The sequence below is a fragment of the Canis aureus genome, chromosome 37, assembly GCF_053574225.1.
Source record: "Canis aureus isolate CA01 chromosome 37, VMU_Caureus_v.1.0, whole genome shotgun sequence".
NCBI classification, from domain to species: domain Eukaryota; kingdom Metazoa; phylum Chordata; class Mammalia; order Carnivora; family Canidae; genus Canis; species Canis aureus.
Genome location: NC_135647.1, coordinates 20965569 through 20982939, shown reverse-complemented (window position 1 = coordinate 20982939; position 17371 = coordinate 20965569). Strand labels below are relative to the sequence as shown.

The following is a 17371-nucleotide window of genomic DNA, read 5'->3' as shown; positions in this document are numbered from 1 at the left end:
CGATATTAGGATGTAATTGATACTATGACATACAGGATACTATAATATAGTGGATTCATCTTACTTAAAGCTTAATTCCGAATCTCTCCTAAGTGAAACACTATCTAGTCTTTATTTGCATCATCTTATATCTCAAATAAATGAATTTACATCAGTAGTTCAGTTAGCCTTAGTTTAACCATAATCAGAAATGCTTATTTATTTTTATTTATTTATTTTTGGAAATGTTTATAATACAAAGCAAAATGCAGGTGATTTAACAATGTCTGGTTATCCCTTGTTGAATAACAAACCTCTCCAAACTTAATGGCATAAGAGAGCCACAGTTTTATTATTCTGTGGTCACAAATTTGGACAGCGCATAGTGGGGACAGTTTCTCTCTCATCCATGGTGGCTGGAGCCTTGGGAAGATTAAACAGCTGGGGTGATTTAGAGAGCCAGGCCTGGCCCCCTCCTAAGTCTCCTTTACTGACATGTTTGCTGTCAGCATTAGGATGATTTGAAAGCTGGATTCACCTAGGACCGTCCACTGGAGTGCCTATACATGGTGTCTCCATGCTACTGCCTTCTCAGAGGATGGCAGTTGGGTTTCAAGAGAGAATGTGCTAGAGGTAGAATTGTGAGAAGGAACGTGTGAAGAGCAAGCATTTACAGAAGACCAAATGTTAGTTGTATGGCTATTTTAAACTAACCAAGGGGGGGATCCCTGGGTGACTCAGTGGTTTAGTGCCTGCCTTCAGCCCAGGGCATGATCCTGGAGTCCCGGGATCAAGTCACACATTGGGCTCCCTGCGTGGAGCCTGCTTCTCCCTTTGCCTCTGTCTCTGCCTCTCTCTTTCTCTGTGTCTGTCATGAGTAAATAAAGTCTTTAAAAAAATAAATAAACTGACCTCAGAAGTCATGTAGCATCATTTCCTCTATAGTTGATTAGCTGAAGACATTACAACCCACTGAGATTGAAGAAAAAAGGTATGAAGGAATTTGTGAGTTTTTTTTTTTTTTTTGAAAGCCCCACCAATAATGACATTTCAGGCTTAGAAATGCATTGGGTCTTATAGAAGGAAAGAGACCCATCCTGGCTATTAGAAGGAGGACATAGGAATCCATTTTTATTAATTATAATTATCCTGAAAGTTTGGCCCCCATGTAACATGAGAGGAATACTTTGTTCTTATAATCTCTTAAAAATAAACAGAAGACAAATTATTTTATCTAGTAACAAAAATCTCTGTTATCTGAAATATTTCTTGTCTTTATTTAAAAAGGTATGTAGTGTGATGTCTTCCCATTTTTGTCCTCCATTTGCTCAGTTCTTTCCCAACCACCCCCAAAATAAGAATAAAACAAAACAAAGCCAGGCAGCTGCTGCTTTCATCAAAGTTTTTGAAATCTGTCAGAGATTTTTATAATAATATGCCATTGTATGGACATAGCAGATTATTTAGTTGGTTCCCTAGTGATGGACATTAGGTTGTTATCTTTTGCTCTTATAACCAATACTCCAGCAAGAGGACTTACACATTCATAATTTCCCATAAGTAGGATTACATTCTAGTAGCTAAAGTAACAAGGTGGTATATGCACCTGTAATGTTGATAGCTACTGCTATATTATGGTCCTTAGGTCAATAGGGTAAAAACCCAATTGTGAACCTACCAGCAATGTAGAGAGTGCTTGTTTTCCCTTGGCTTTGCTATAAAGTATGGGATCAGATGTGTTTATTCAGCCATTCTGATAACTAAAATACGGTAACTTGTGCATTTTTACTTTTCATTTTTCTTAAGCTTTTCTTTTGCTTAAGGGTAATTTTTCTTCCCTTTTCTATGAATATCCATTTAAAAAATTAGATTTTCTTTGTCCATTTAAAAAATTAGATTGTTGGGGCACCTGAGTGGCTCAGTCAGTTGAGCATCTGGCTCTTGATTTTGGCTCAGGTCATAATTTCAATTTCATGGGATTGAACTCCATGTTGGGCTCCGTGCTCAGCATGGAGTCTGCCAGAGGTTCTCTCTGTCCCTCTCCCTCTGCCCCCCGCCTCTCTCAAATAGATAAAACTGTCTTAAAAAAAAATTAGATTGTTGCTCTTACCTACTTTGAGGAGCTCTTTGTTATTCTTGTTTTTGCTTTAGAAAATGTTTTGGGGGTTGGGGAACTAATTGTGGGTAGCTGAAAGGAGGAAAAACTAAGATACTAAAAGAAAGAATAGATATTAAATAAAATCATGCCATAAATTGACTGGCTCATTCAGTTACAGAAAGTAGGCTTTCAGTGGTTGGTTATATCTAAAAATTGGTAATAAAATCTAAAAGATTAAGGAAAAAAACCTAAGTCACAAAGCAGCATTAACGTCCCTACTTATCTTTATTACTTGTTTATTTGAAAAGACTGTAACAATTACAGGAAAATGTTTTAAAGTTGTTTAAAAACTATTACCCATTGTAATTCTTGAACACCACAATTTGTTTTTATATTTTCACAGTACAGTCCTTTGTATCTATATTAAATAGTGGTATCATAGTACATATTCATGTTATCATAGATATTTTTCATAATTCCTTATAGTCTGTCACTTATTAAATATATATTTATGTAAGTATGATTTTTAATGACTGCATCAAAATGTCCCTATAATTTTAAGCCATTCCCTAATTTGGGCTACTCAGATTGTTTCCCGGTTTTTGCTCTTATAAGTTGTACTGCTGAGTATCTTCTTTCATTTATATTTTTCTTTTGTTGGATTATTTCTTTAGGACAAATTTCTGAGTAGACCTATAAGAATAAAGATTGAACATTTTTTAAGGCAAAACTTTATATGTATTGCCATGTTATTTCCAAATTGTTATTGAAATATGTGTTGTAACCGGCAGTGAATGAGGACTCTGAATGACCACCTTACCAGGACTGCAATTTTCCCTTTTCATTTAAAGAAAAAGAAATCTTCTTTAAATAGATTTAAAAACTCTGTCATGATTATATGATATTTCATGTCTGTAACTAGTGGCCAACCATTTTTCAGTATGAATGATTGCATCAGTATGAATTATTCCAAAATATTTGGCCTCACTCTTCAACTGCTCTCTTAGGCACCTGGTCACTGGGTCAGGGATTGTGCTCACTCTTTGGTGACTCCACTGTCTGCAAGGTTAGACACCCCTCTCCCTTCCTCCTTATCTGAATGCTCATTCTTACTCAGGGACGGGTGCACTCAGCCAACCACTTGCTTTTCTTTCAAAATCCACCTTCCCTCCTGCTACTGAGCCATTCTCTCTCTCTATCTTTTTCTTTTGTGATCTCATTTTGACTATTTTAATTCATTCAACTTTTATTTTTTTATTTTTTTTTTAAAGATTTTATTCATTTATTCACAAGAGATCGAGAGGCAGAGACATAGGCAGAGGGAGAAGCAGGCTCCATGCAGGAAGCCTGACGCGGACTCGATTCTGGACCCCGCGATCACAGCCTAAGCCAAAGGCAAGACGCTCAACCACTGAGCCACCAGACGTCCCCATTCAGCTTTTAAACCATTTGAAGAGGCTCATACTTCTGTATAGCTTCTATTACACATTTATCCTTGTCTATTCATAAACAATGGTGGTAGGAGTAGCTAGGCAGAAATGGGTTCTCTTCTCTCTTACCTGTCTCAACGTTGAACCATCTGTGTTTCCAGAATCCACTACTAACCATTCCATGTTGTACTGTCACCCCTTTGTTACTGAAGACGTTCCTTCAGTCTGAGATTTTCTTTTACCTTTCTCCACATTTTGGATGCATGATTGTTTTCTTTTGCTAGCTCACAAATTAACCTCATACTTAATGAATTACAACAGCATAAACGAATGTCGCATTTATTTGCCTTGCACCAGAAGTCCAGGCGCAGATTGGCTGGGTCCCCAACTCAGGGTCTTCAAGGTGGATATCAAGATGTCAGCAAGGCTGCACACTCTTCTGGAGTTCAGGGTCCTCTTCTAAGCTCATTCATGCTGTTGGGAGAATTCATTTCCTTAAGGTTGTAGGACTGAGGACTCTCATTTCTGGCTGACTGCCAGGCCTCCTCCAGCTTCTAGAGGCTTCCCTCAGGTCCTGGCCACAGGGCCCTCTCATTTCTGTAAGCTGGTTTGCTCAGAAGGTCCCACATATAAAGTAACCTAATCATGGGTAAAACTCCATCCCGTTCCTGGGGTCCCTCACATTCAAAGGGAGGGATCCACACAGGACACACATGTTAGGAATGAAATCTTGAGGCCATTGCAGCCTGTCCAGGATCCTACTCACCCTTAGTGTTCAGTTGAAATTATGTTCCTTTCATGAGCCCTTTCTGAAAGCTTTTCCAGTCATGTGAATTACTCCCTTGCCTTCTTCACGCAGTGCTTTTATGTCTTTGGTCTTACTCCTGTTTCAGATAAGCGAAATAAACCCTTCAAGTTCATGGCATTGCCATAATGTAAATAAATAACACATCTTACCTTTGGAGTGAGTGGTAGTAAATGAGCATTTCATCTTTGCTTGCTTGCTCCCTATGTGTTACTGAGGTAGCTCTTATTAAGGGTAAAGTTGTTTTAATGAAATGGAGGGTTCTTCCTGAATATTAATGTCCACTGTGACATGTTTCAAATATACCTGCCTGTCCAGTTAGGCCACCTAGGGACGGAGACGATCTTTTCTGTCTTCTTCTCTGTAACCTGCACATAGTAGGCTAAATGTTTGAATCAGGGCAAAGAGGCAGGAGCCAGGGCTTAAAAGATCCTGGAATGTAATAAAACATGAAAGGCAATCCTAGAGTCAGCATGACTCCAGAGTGCTTTAGTGAGGGACGTGAGTAAGGAATGTGGGAAGCATGAGAAACATAAGATGGGGCACCCTCGTGGATCTCTCCACAACCCCTCCCCAGTGCCTTAACAGGCACTTAACAGTGGTACTGGTCACTTATCAGCAAGTAGTATTCACCTTGAAGCCTTTATATTTTTTAAGTCAGTTGTTTTGTTTTCCTATCGTAGCTGGTGCTCAAGATCGAATTGGCTGGGCCTTTGGTCTAGGATTGGAAAGACTGGCCATGATCCTCTATGACATCCCTGACATCCGCCTCTTCTGGAGTGAGGATGAGCGTTTCCTGAAGCAGTTCCGCGTGTCAGATATCAACCAGAAGGTGAAATTTCAGGTAAAATGACTTGAAGATTCTAATAATAATAGTAATAATAATAATAATAATAGTTTTTAAGAACTGAAGGGGTCATACACTTGAAAGGAAACTTGTGGAATTTAAAAATAATGTGTAAAAATAAATAATGTGTATTTTTTAAAGGGTGGGGTTTTTTTAAAGATTTTTTTTATTCATGAATCAGAGGGGAGGGGTAGAGGGAGTGGGGCTCTATCCCAGGACCCCAAGATCGTGATCTGAGCTGAAGGCAGACGCTTAACCAACTGAGTCACCCAGGTGCCCCTTGGAAAGAAGTCTTAAGTAGAGGTCCATAATCACACAGGAGTTCATAAACTGTCAGAAATTGTATGTAAAAAATAAGAAATTTATTAAGCTTTTAGTCTGAGCAAAGAACTAACTTTGGGCTTCGTTAATGATCATTTTATCATTATGAAATAGCCATCTTAATCACCGATGATACTTTTAAAGTTTAGTTTTTCTGATACTAACGTAGTAGACACCTATGATTAGTGTTTGCAGTGCATGTCCTTGTCCTCATTTTATTTTCACTCTAGGTCCTTATATTCAGTGTGCCTCTTGTAAACTGCATAGAGTTGGGTCTTTTTATTTAAGCCTGGATTTAATGGAGTGTTGAATACCTCTTAACATTTACTGTAATTACATGGGAGATTCTTGGGCTTAATTCTGTCATTTTTTATTTTCCCCTTCTCTTTTTTCCTTCATTTGGAAACTAAGGTTTTGTGTTTTTTGGTTTGTTTGTTCTTTTCCTCCATTTTATTATTACCCTGATCCTATTCGATCTCACCATTTTGTTTTTTTTTTTTTAAGATTTATTTATTATTTTAGAAAGAGAGCACAAGAGGGGGGAGGGGCCAAGAGAGAGGGAGAATCTCATGCAGACTGGCCACTGAGCACGGAGCCCTACGCACAGCTCTGGCCTGTCCTAGGACCCTGAGATCATGACCTGAGCCGAAATCAAGAGTAACTCAACCGACTGAACCATCCTGGCACTCTCCATTTTGTATTTTTAAGTGGCTATTCTAGATTACAGTGTGCGTAATTAATCCCATCACCCTTTACCATGGTAACTATTACACAGCTTCATGAGACATTTAATTTTCTTCAATAGTGTAGATTGGCTTACTCTCCTTGAGTTTAATATTCTTATTTTATTTCTCCATGTATTATAATTCCACAGTCTATCACTCTATTTGCTTCAAATGGCCAATTATTTTTTAAAGAGACTTAAAGCTATTTTGTTTTATATCCACCTTGATATTACCCCACTGATCATCGTTCCTTTCTGCCGATCTTGGTTTTTATCTGGGATCATTTCCCTTTGGTCTGGAGAACTTCCTTTAATATTTTCCTGTAATGTAGCACAAAAGTTCGCAGTTTACTTGTCTGGAAATGCCTTTGTTTCATCCGTACTTTTTAGGAGTATTTCCTACCAATATAGGTGTCTAGGTTACCAGTTTGTGTGCACACATGCATGTATGTGTGTGCATGTGGACATTGTGTACACGTGTATGGATGTGTAGGTGTGTGTGTGCCTGTGGGTGTGTGCCCACACATATGTGTGTTTGTGCAAGTGAGTGTGTGTTTTCCTTTCAGCTCTTGAAACATGTCATTTCGTTGTCTTTATCTTTGTACTGTGGTTTTCAGTGGTTTGACCTACGTATGCTTTTCTGTCTTTTCCTGCTTGGGATCTCACTGGGTTGGATTAATGCCCTTTAACCATCCTTGAAACCCTGATATCTCTTCCAACAAGCATACTCTATTCTTTATTTTCTTTTCAGACTGCAACTGCATGTATGTCAGACCATTTGAAGTTATGCCATAGTACTCTGATTCTCAGGGTGTGTTTTTTATTACTGATTTTTTTTTTCACTCAGTGCTTTATTTTAGATAGTTTTTATTCTCTTATCTTTGGGTTTGCTAACCTTTTCTATTTTGTCCATTTAACCATGAAGCCCCTCCAGTGAATTCATATTGTACTTATCAGTTCTACAATTTCTATTTGCTTCTCTTTTAGAGTTTTTATTACTCTGGTGAATTCTTCATCTTTTCACCTATTTTGTACATTTTCCCTTAAATTCTTTAGCGTCTTCTTAATAGTTATTTTTCAGTTCTGTTAATTCCAACCATTTTGTTACTATTGTTCTCCTTTTATTCTTTTTTCTTTTCTTCTTTGTTATGGGTCATCTTTTTCCTGCTTTTTCACTTATCTCACTTTTATATTGTGTATAAAAAGACAAAGATGCCAAAGTAGATAATACCTGTCCTCTGAAAGCCTTGCCCTTTCCACTGTCAGGCAGGTAAGATGAAGATGACTAGGCAAGATATCTTTGTTCTAATCAGGAGTCAAATCACCATTTGATTTCCCCTTGATGGTGAGATCTGGCCCCAGCAGCAGAGTTTGGGATCTCTGCATGGGAGATGAGATCTCTCTACTTTCCACCAGGTTGCCAGCTTCTGCCACCGGTGCTTACCAGGCAAAAGTATTATGAAGGAGCATTGGCTAGCAGTGAGGGCTAGCTGTTCCTCCACTATCCAGTCTGCCATACTAGTCGATGCTTGGCTGATCAAAGTTTGGCTCATATCTCCTTATTCCAGCCAAGTTTCTTTTACCAAAAGCAGGCTAGCTTTTCTGCCTACTAATGCACCAGTGGTGAAGCACCCATAAATGTCTGTCCACCCCAGAAAGGGCTCACCCCCCTCTGGAATTCTGCTCGATTAGACTTGTGTCCAGATCTCCTCAATATTTTGCATGACAAATAAGATTTCTAAATTTATTGTTTTCTCATCGTTACAGTGGGACATTGGTTTTCTGTGACCTTTTGCATCCTAACCAAGGGTGGAAAAATCTTCTACAACCTATTCACATTTTCAGTTTGACTTTTAGTGGCTTTAAAAAAAAAAAATGTGATTTTTTTTTTAAGTAAGCTGTTTATTTTTGCTCTAGCACCAGGTCCTTCTAGGTTAATTTAGAATAAAACTCCATCTAAATGATCAAAAGTAAAACCTGACTAAGAATCTAAGTTTTTCTCATTCACTTTTTCATTTTTTCAGTCACTTATTGAATTGGTAAACATTGATGGAACACCAGCCAACATTGTACAGAACAGGCACTCAGCGCTCGTGAAATATTCACAGATAACTAACATATTTGCTACCATGAGTTAGTGGCATAAGTCCAATCTTAAGTGCACTTTAACTGTCACCTCTTAGGAGACACAAAGATACCTAGAAAGAGACTATGGTTTTCTTGTATTACATGTCATTTTTTGTCATTTCTTCTGCCTTCACATTTCAAAATCAATGTATGCATACTTGCACTATAATATAATTTAAATGGCTGTCTTTGGGTAATAAACTTAAGGACGTCTGATGGAGCAGTTAGGATTTAATCACCAAAATAATGTCTGTCTATAAAATACTTTGTAAATTATAGATCACAGAGAGCTGTTTCCTAATTATGCACCTATAATTAGTATTTATTGATGATAATCTGGGTTAGTTCCCTATTGCTGGCATAACAAGTTACCACAAACCAAGCAGCTTAAAACAACATCGTTTATTATTTTATAGTTCCAGAGGTCAAAATCAGTCTGATTAGGCTAAAGCAAAGGTGTTAGTGGGGCAGATTCCTTCCAGTAGCTCAAGGGGAGAATCCGTTTCCTTACCTGTGAGAGCTTGTAGGGCTGTTCTCATTCTTGGATCATGGCTTCCTCTCACACTGCATTTTTCTCTCTCCTTCCCTTTGTGGTCAAATCGTCTTTTCTGAATTTTTGTTTGCTTTGCAAGAAAAGGACCCTTGTGATTACATGGAACCCACCAAGATGATTCAAGGTAACCTCCACATCCCAAGATCCTTTCTTAATCACATCTGTAAAGTTCTTTTTGAATGTAAGGTAACCTGTTCACAGCTTCCAGGGATTAGGACATGGGTATCTTGGGGATTGTGGGGAGGGCATTATTCACTTATCACAGATACCTTTAGATACCCTATTTTTATCATGACAGGTATAATAGAGCAGATTTTGTGGGTTAGGTATAAGTAATGCAGACAGTACTAGAGTGTTAGCAGTTTTAACCTATTGGACTGAAATGGTTCTCATTATATATATGCGGGAAATGAGACTCATTTTGTCACTTAATGTTGCTGGTCTATCTTAAGACAAATGTTTAACATGATCATAATATGATGCAAGACTCCTCGCCAGAGGGGAAGGTAGGAAATGTAGGGGAATAGGTCTGCTGGCAGCTGTGAGTTTATGGCTTCTCTGGCTAGGAAACTCTGGGAGCCACTTGGGAATTGTAGGGCTGGCAGGAAGCAGAAATTTCTTTTCTTTCATCTCCTATCAGGCCATCCAAGATTATGTTTTAGGCTCTCGGCCTCTCTGGCATCTTCCTCTGCACAGTCTCCATAGTCTTATAAATCCATCTATCTGTCTCACTATGCTGGCTCTCTTCTAGGGTCTAGCAACAGTCTGATTTGTATCACCCCAAGGCTCCATCTATGCCACTCTTCCCTGAATACCTTCAAACCATTGCTTGCATCTAGTAAGTAGGAAACTCAGGTTATAAGGTGATTTTGATTTTTGGTTTCTATTTTACATGGTTTGAATTAAGTGCTTTGTTTGTTGTAGCTCTCTTTACCCGACCTCGATCAGTGCTCGAAATACATGGATGAACAAGCTGTTGGATGAATGATATCTTGTTCTGCACAAGAGATCTTTGTCCCCCACTCTGTATCCCCTGACTGGGCTTATTCTGGCGTTTGGGCGCTTGTTGTGTGTCTATCTGCCAACCCCCCTAGGTAGGATGTCACTGTTTCAGGACATTGAGTTGAATATTCAACAATCCAAGCTGTGTTCATCTCTGAAGAATTCTTTAAACAGTCCTAAATTGTGAATTCAGTATTTAGTCCTATAGAGAGTAATTCTTGTTATTGAAAATCATTCATTAATCAGTATTATAAATTTTATTCACATATTTTACTTAAACATTGTGAATTCTGTGAATTCCATGTGAGTCCTATTTGATGAAAGAATTCAGCAGTGTTGGTTGTACTCTTCTCCCAGGTAAGGAATTCTCCTGACTCTCTTCTGTGGGCACAGGCTGTATTTATCCCTAATCGTGAATATTATTTCAAACTCTTGTCACTGCAGCAGGAATAGTTGACAATGGATGGGCGGTGACCCGCGAGCCTCTCATGAGGCTTATGGTTGTGTGTAAGAGCATAACAACAATCACACTTAGCGTATAACACTCATTTAGGCCTCACGCTGTGTTCAGGATTCTAAATACCACACAGTCCTTAATGCAGTCCTCTTAATAACCCTCTGAGTTTAGGTATAATTATTCTTTGCACTTTACAAATGGGGAAATGGTCACTGAGTAGTCACTATACGTTGTGTGTTACCACAGGTCCATTCATGGCTTCCAAGAGCCATTTCCTAAAGTTTTATCCTGAGTTTAAAATCCATAGGTTGATGGGATGAGCACTGGATGTTATATGTTGACAAATTGAATTTAAATTAAAAAAAAAAAAGTAAAAATAAAGGGAGAAAGAAAGAAAAAAGAAAAAAATAAATCCATAAGTTGATTACTCAAAGCCAAAGGATTTAAATTTTTCTTAACAGATCCAAAGATTTAGTGTATAGTTTATAGAAAAATAAGGCATTGAGTAAAATTATCCAGTTTATTGACTCACTGGTAACAAACTGCCTGTATTAATGCTTCTCAGACGTCAGTGTGGAGATGAGTCACCTGAGGATCTTGTTAAAATGCATATTCTGATTTAGTGTGACTAACACAAAGCCTACGACTCTGTGTTTCTAACAAACTATCAGATGATGCCAATGCTCTTGGTCCATGGACCACACTGTGATGCTACAGAAAGAGGGACAAAATCATCTTACTTGTCAGAGGCTCATCTGTAAAATGAGATGATAAAGTGAGATGATCTGACCAGGTGATTAAAGTCACTTCTTCCTGGTATATTTCAGGTTTGGGTTTATTTAGTATAACCAATGTGGGAAACAAAGGCAGAAGAAAAGTTATTAAATTTCCTTCCTACTTACATCCCACTGACAAGTCCTTGAAACAGGCAGTGACCTTCCTCTAGGAACTCAGCTGCCTTGATGTTAACACTTTGCTGAGAACAACCGGCAATCTAAGCCCGATCCTAAGGAGCCTGTGAGTCTACTTTAACATATAAAAACTCATTTGGAAACTTCTTTTATCTCTACCCCTCCAGGATACATGTTGACAATCATCCCCCAAGCTTATGATCCACAGAAATCCATCCAAAGGGTCTCATGATGCAGGTTTTATTAGACGGTAATAAATGACCTTTTCCCAACAGTAACTGGCCCCCTCAAGGTGCTGGAAAGCTTGCTTCCAAAATTCCTTAAAGATTTATGGTCTCCCTAACCCCCTCCCAACTTGAAAGTCTATAAGAGGCCACTCCTCATGACCCCAATGCAGCTCTTTTTGCCCGTGGGTCCTGTCCCCGAGCTTTAATAAAACCACCTTTTTGCACTAAAGACGTCTCAACAATTCTTTTCTTGGCCGTCAGCTTTAAGCCATAACATCTTTCACACATCATAACTATTACAATAAGTGGATCTATGAATTATGATCTCTTTGAACCAATCTTGAAACTCTTCTTTCTTCTTGCCCCTGAGTTTGTTACCAAGAATTTCAGTTGCGATCCTATAACACTTTTGTTGTTATGGCCAAAGGTCTTCTTTCTTTTCCTCTTCCCTTCCACCTTTCCTCCCTCCTTCCTTCCTTTCTCTCTCTCTCCCTCTCTCTTGTCCATTCATTCATTCATTCATTCATTTGTATTTGTCAGTGTGAGGGGACTGTGTGAGTAAACTCCTACCATTTAAATGTATATTTAAAACATTATGCTTAAGTCAGAGATTTGTTTGTGTGCTTCATTTATTTAGAAAAAAACAGAAGCAGAGATAGGAAGGATGAGGCTGGATGTGCACAGAATGTGGTGCACACCTCTGAAAGGATGGTGACTGTGAATTCCTCTCTGAGGATAGACTCCTGTGGGACAGTGTGTCAGTTTGTCCTTGCTCCCCATATAGTATGAAGCATCAGCGGGGTATGCCGGGTCATGTGAAGACTAGAAGTCTCGAGAGGCCAGGGTTGTCCATTTTCCCTCATTGATGTCTTTCAGCGATCATAGTTCACTGGCTCTTGTGTTGCATGTTAATTTGTTTAATACCTTATAATACTTGCCATTTGTTGAGTGCTGGGTGCAGGATACTGGACTAAATACTTTCCCCATGTTAGGGATTTCATTTATTACGATCTAATGGGGTGGGTGCTGTCAACTGATTTTACTGATAGTGAAACCGAGGCTAGGAACCACCCGTAACTCCACCACAAGAGTTACTTACTCTTACTTACTGAAGTAAGTGACACCTAGGATTTTGTCTGCACCTGACTGCAGAGAGCTCCTAATGATGAACTAGTAAACTCTGTTGTGCCTAGACTGAAACACTAGGAGTTCTGGAGTCAGAAAGATGACATTGACAGTTCCTGACATCACATTATTTCCAGTCTGGAAGAGGAAACAGATTTATTAAGAGATAATTATAAAGAAATAAAGAAGTAAATAATGGAGCTGTATAGGTGTGTGTAGAATTTTGTGGACATTGACCAGTGCATGTGGAGGTCAAATTTTTCTTCTTCCTTTTTTTTTTACTTTTAATCCTTTTTTGCTAGTCTAATTCTCGAAATCCCTCCATGTCTCTCCAGAATTGTATTAGGACTTGAGCCTGTGATTACTTGCTAATCTCCATGACTTGGACTAGCTCCTAGATCTAGTTCTGCTGTCATTATCATAAATGTTGTCTGATAGAGACTTAATGTAGGATTATGCAGGGTTTCTTCATTCTATTCCCAAATAAATCCAGCTGTGAGAATCCCATCAGCTTCATTGTGTTGCAATGATATGAATGAACCTCGGATTTTTTTCAGTATTTCCATGTGCGCTTTTTCCCAGCTCACATACACGCATAAAACACATAATTTTTTTCTATAAAAGGGATGTTTATCCCAAGAGCCTTCAGACATACCTCATTTTATTGTTTCATTTTATTGCATTTCACAGATATTCCATTTTTACATAATGAAGGTCCGTGGCAACCCTGTGTCAAGCAAGTCTGTTGGCTCCATTTTTCCAGCATCATTGGCGTGCTTTGTGTTTTATGTCACGTTTTGGTGATTCTTACAATATTTCAAACTTCTTCATTATCGTGATATTTATTAGGTGATCTGTGATCTTTGATGTTACTAATGTAATTGTTTGAAGTACCACAAACCAAGCCCATCCAAGACCCTAAACTTAGGGGGAAAGTGTTGTGTGTGTCTTGGCTGCTCCACCGACCAGCCAGTCCCCCATCTCTCTCCCTCTCCTCAGGTGCCCCTATTCTCCGAGACACAACAATATTGAACTCAGACCAGTTAATACCCTGCATAGCCTCCAAGTGTCCAAGTGAAAAGAAGAGTTGCACATCTCTCACTCTAAAAAATTAGAAATGATTAAGCTTCGTGATGTCAGTTGCCGACACAGGCCAAAAGCTAGGCCTCTTGCCTCAGTTAGCCAAATTGTGAATGCAAAGGAAAGTTCTTGAAGGAAATTAAAAGTGCTACTCCAGTGAACGTGAACATATGAGCGATAAGAAACTAAAACAGCCTGATTGCTGATATGGAGAAAGTTTTAGTGATCTAGATGAAAAGAAAACTAGCCACATTTCCTCAAGCCAAAGTCTAATCCAGGGCATGATCCTAACTCTTCAATTCTGTGAAGGCTGAGAAAGGTGAGGAAGGTGTAGACAGAATGCTTGAAGCTAGCAGAGGTTGGTTCATGGAGTTTAAGGAAAGAAGCCATCTCCATGACATCAGGTACAAAGTGTGTAAAGTAGCAAGTGCTAATGTAGAAGCTGTAGCATACTATCCGGAAAATCTAGCTAAGATAATTAATGAAGGTGGCTGCATGAAACAACAGGTTTTCAATGTAGACTGAACAGCCTTCTATTGCGAAAAAATGCCATGTAGGACTTTCATAGTTACAGAGGAGAAGTCAATGGCTGCCTTCAAAGCACAGACTGACTCTCTTGTCAGGGGCTAAGGCAGCTGCTGACTGCAATTATAGCTGAAATTGAAGCCGAAGCTTATTTACTATTCCAAAGATCTTATAGGGCCTTTAAGAATCAGGCTAAATCTACTCTGCCTGTGCTCTGTAAATGAAACAAAAAAGCCTAGATGACAGCACATCTATTTATGTCATGGTTTACTGATATTTTAAGCTCTCTTTTGAGTCTTCAGAAAGATCCTTTTCAAAATATTCCTGTCCATTGACAATGCACCTGGCCATCCAGCAGGTCTAATAGAGATGTACAATGAGATGAATGTTGTCTTCATGCCTGCTAACACAACACCCATTCTACACCTTATGGATCAAGGAGTAATTATGATTTTCTAGTCTTATTCTTTAAGAAATATGTTTCATAAGGCTATAACTACCATAGATAGTGATTCCTCTGTTGGATCTGGGCAGACTGTATTGAAAACATTCTGGAAAGGATTCACCATCCTCGATGCCATTAAGAACATTCGTGATTCATGGGAAAAGGTCAAAGTATCAACATGAATAGGAGTTTGAAAGTTGATTCCCACCCCCATGGATGAGTTTAAGGGCTTCAGGATTCCAGTGGAGGAAGGAACTGCAGATGTGGTGGAAACAGCAAGAGAAGCAAAATTAGAAGTGCAGCCTGAAGATGTGATTGAACTGCTGCCCCTCAATATCAAACTTGAACAGATAAGGGATTACTTCTTATGGATGAGCAAAGAAAGTGGTTTCCTAAGATGGCACCTATTTCTAGTGAAGATGCCATGAAGACTGTTGATATGACAACAGAGGGTTTAGAATGTTACATAAGGTTAGTTGATCAAGCAGTGGCAGGGGGTGAGAGGATTGACTCTAATTTTGAAAGAATTTCTATTATGGGTAAAATGCTATCAAACAAGCATTGCATGCTGCAGAGAAATCATTTGTGAAAGGAAGAGTCAATCAACATGGCAAACTTCATTGATGTCTTATTTTAAGAAATTGTCACAGCCACCCCAACCTTTGGCAACCACCAACCTGTTCAATCAGTAGTCATCAATATGGAGACAGGACCCTCCACCAGGAAAAGAATTACAATTCACTGAAAGCTCAGATGATGCTTACCAGTAAAGGGTTTTTATTTTTATTTTTATTTTTTTTTTAAGATTTTATTTATTTATTCATGAGAGAGGCAGAGACACAGGCAGAGGGAGAAGCAGGCTCCACACAGGCAGCCAGACGCGGGACTCGATCCCAGGTCTCCAGGATCACGCCCTGGGCTGAAGGGAGCGCCAAACCACCAAGCCACCCAGGCTGCCTAATAAAGGATTTTTAAAGTAAGATATATACATTTCTTTTTAAGACATAATGCTATTGCACATTTAATAGACTTATGTTTTCAGTATAGTGAAAACATACCTTTTATATGCAGTGAAACCAAAAAGTTCATTTGACTTGCTTTATTGTGATATTTGCTTTATTATGAACCTGTCCTAGAAAGAGGTGGAGGAAGATGTGGGGAAGATGACCATCTACAGAACCTTTTGTATGTGCTCTCTAATCATTGACTGCAAAATGAGGAGAAATGCAATGAGCAAGAGAATGGACAAATTTGTATTAGGAATCGTTAATAGTGCTTATAGGTAAAGCATTTATATCAGAACCTGTCACATAGAAAGTGTCTCACCCTGATTGACTGTTATTCATATTTTTACCACCACCACTACTATTGCTGTCACCACCACCACCATAACTACTCCAAAACAACTATTCTGAGCGTAGCAGCTACAGTCCTCCTGATTCCTGGCCTTCCCTGCCCATAATTTCCATTTTTAGCTTGCTTTGCCAATCTTGGTGTTATATAACCTCACTCTTAAGATGTAAGGACATTTCATTGACCTGCAGTCTGTGGAGCCCTCTGAACTGTGTCCCCATGTTTGTATTGGAGTCTCTATCCTTAGAGGCCTGTGGATTTATGACTGATTTTTCTTTTGTTAAGGCAGAGGATCTTGTGAAATATTTACATATTTCAAAAATTGCTGCCACAGGTCTTTTTTTAAGGCACTTTAAAAAAAATATGAGATCTTCAGTGTCTTCTTCCACAGCTTTCTTGTAGTGTCGATTAGAAGGATGTGTGTTATGTGACCTTTATATGTACACACATTCAATATCCATATTACATTTTCTTGGCTATTAACCTTGGAGATGTACAGAACTTCCTATTTATAGACAATAACATTAAACTTTGAATCTTGCTAACGTTCATAAAATCTAACAAATTTTATGCAATATATTTTAGAAATTATCTACCTGGCTAGAGGAGGTTTTGGTATTTTTTTTTTTTTAAAGATTATGTCATTTGAGAAACAGTGCACGTGCATGCGTGGGGTAGGGGGAGGGAGAGGGAAACAGTCCCAAGCCGACTCTGCACTGAGTGTAGAGCCCAACATGGGGCTTGATCCATGACCCTGAGATCATGACCTGAGCTGAAACCCAAGAGTTGGATGCGTAACCAGTAAGCCACTCAGGCACCCTGAGGAGGTTTTGGTATTTCTATCTCTGGAACTGGGGGGATATGTTAATACTAGAGTCATCTAAACAATAGTTGATAGATCATAAAGTTAAAAGTTATAGTTTTAGGAAATAAAAATGTATATGTATATGTGTTTCAGAGCATCACACTGTACACCTTAAAATATATATAATTTTGATTTGTCAGTTATACCTTCATAAAGCTGGGGAGAAAAAGTTATAGTTTTAAAAGGAAATAATCAGAATAGAGACCAAAAACAAAGACAGTTTTGAAGGAATTGTCATGGCAAGAAAGAACATGTCAATTAAACAAAGCTGAGTAGGTGAGTGGGTTTTTTCCTCCTGCTATGAATATTGTAAGTAATTATTACAGGATTGCAGTAGGGATGCTTTTGGCTTCAACCAAGAAAAAGCCAACTCAAAATAGTTTAAATAAGAGCAATAGCAGGCATCACTCAGTGATGCCAGGACTCTAGAACTTTGAACGCTTTTGCCCCTTAGCCTTGAAAAAATGGCAACAGTAGGATGGAGCACAGGATCCAGA

General features: G+C 38.7%; 1 protein-coding gene across 4 annotated transcripts in view; it reads left to right on the top strand.

The window, feature by feature from the left end:
• FARS2 (phenylalanyl-tRNA synthetase 2, mitochondrial) overlaps positions 1 to 17371 on the top strand; it is a 499567-nt gene that overhangs the window by 306004 nt on the left and 176192 nt on the right. For all 4 annotated transcript variants that reach the window (XM_077886004.1, XM_077886002.1, XM_077886005.1 and 1 more), the window contains one exon: positions 4996 to 5156. In XM_077886004.1, coding sequence (XP_077742130.1) covers positions 4996 to 5156 — 161 coding nt within the window. The remainder of the gene's footprint in view (positions 1 to 4995; positions 5157 to 17371) is intronic.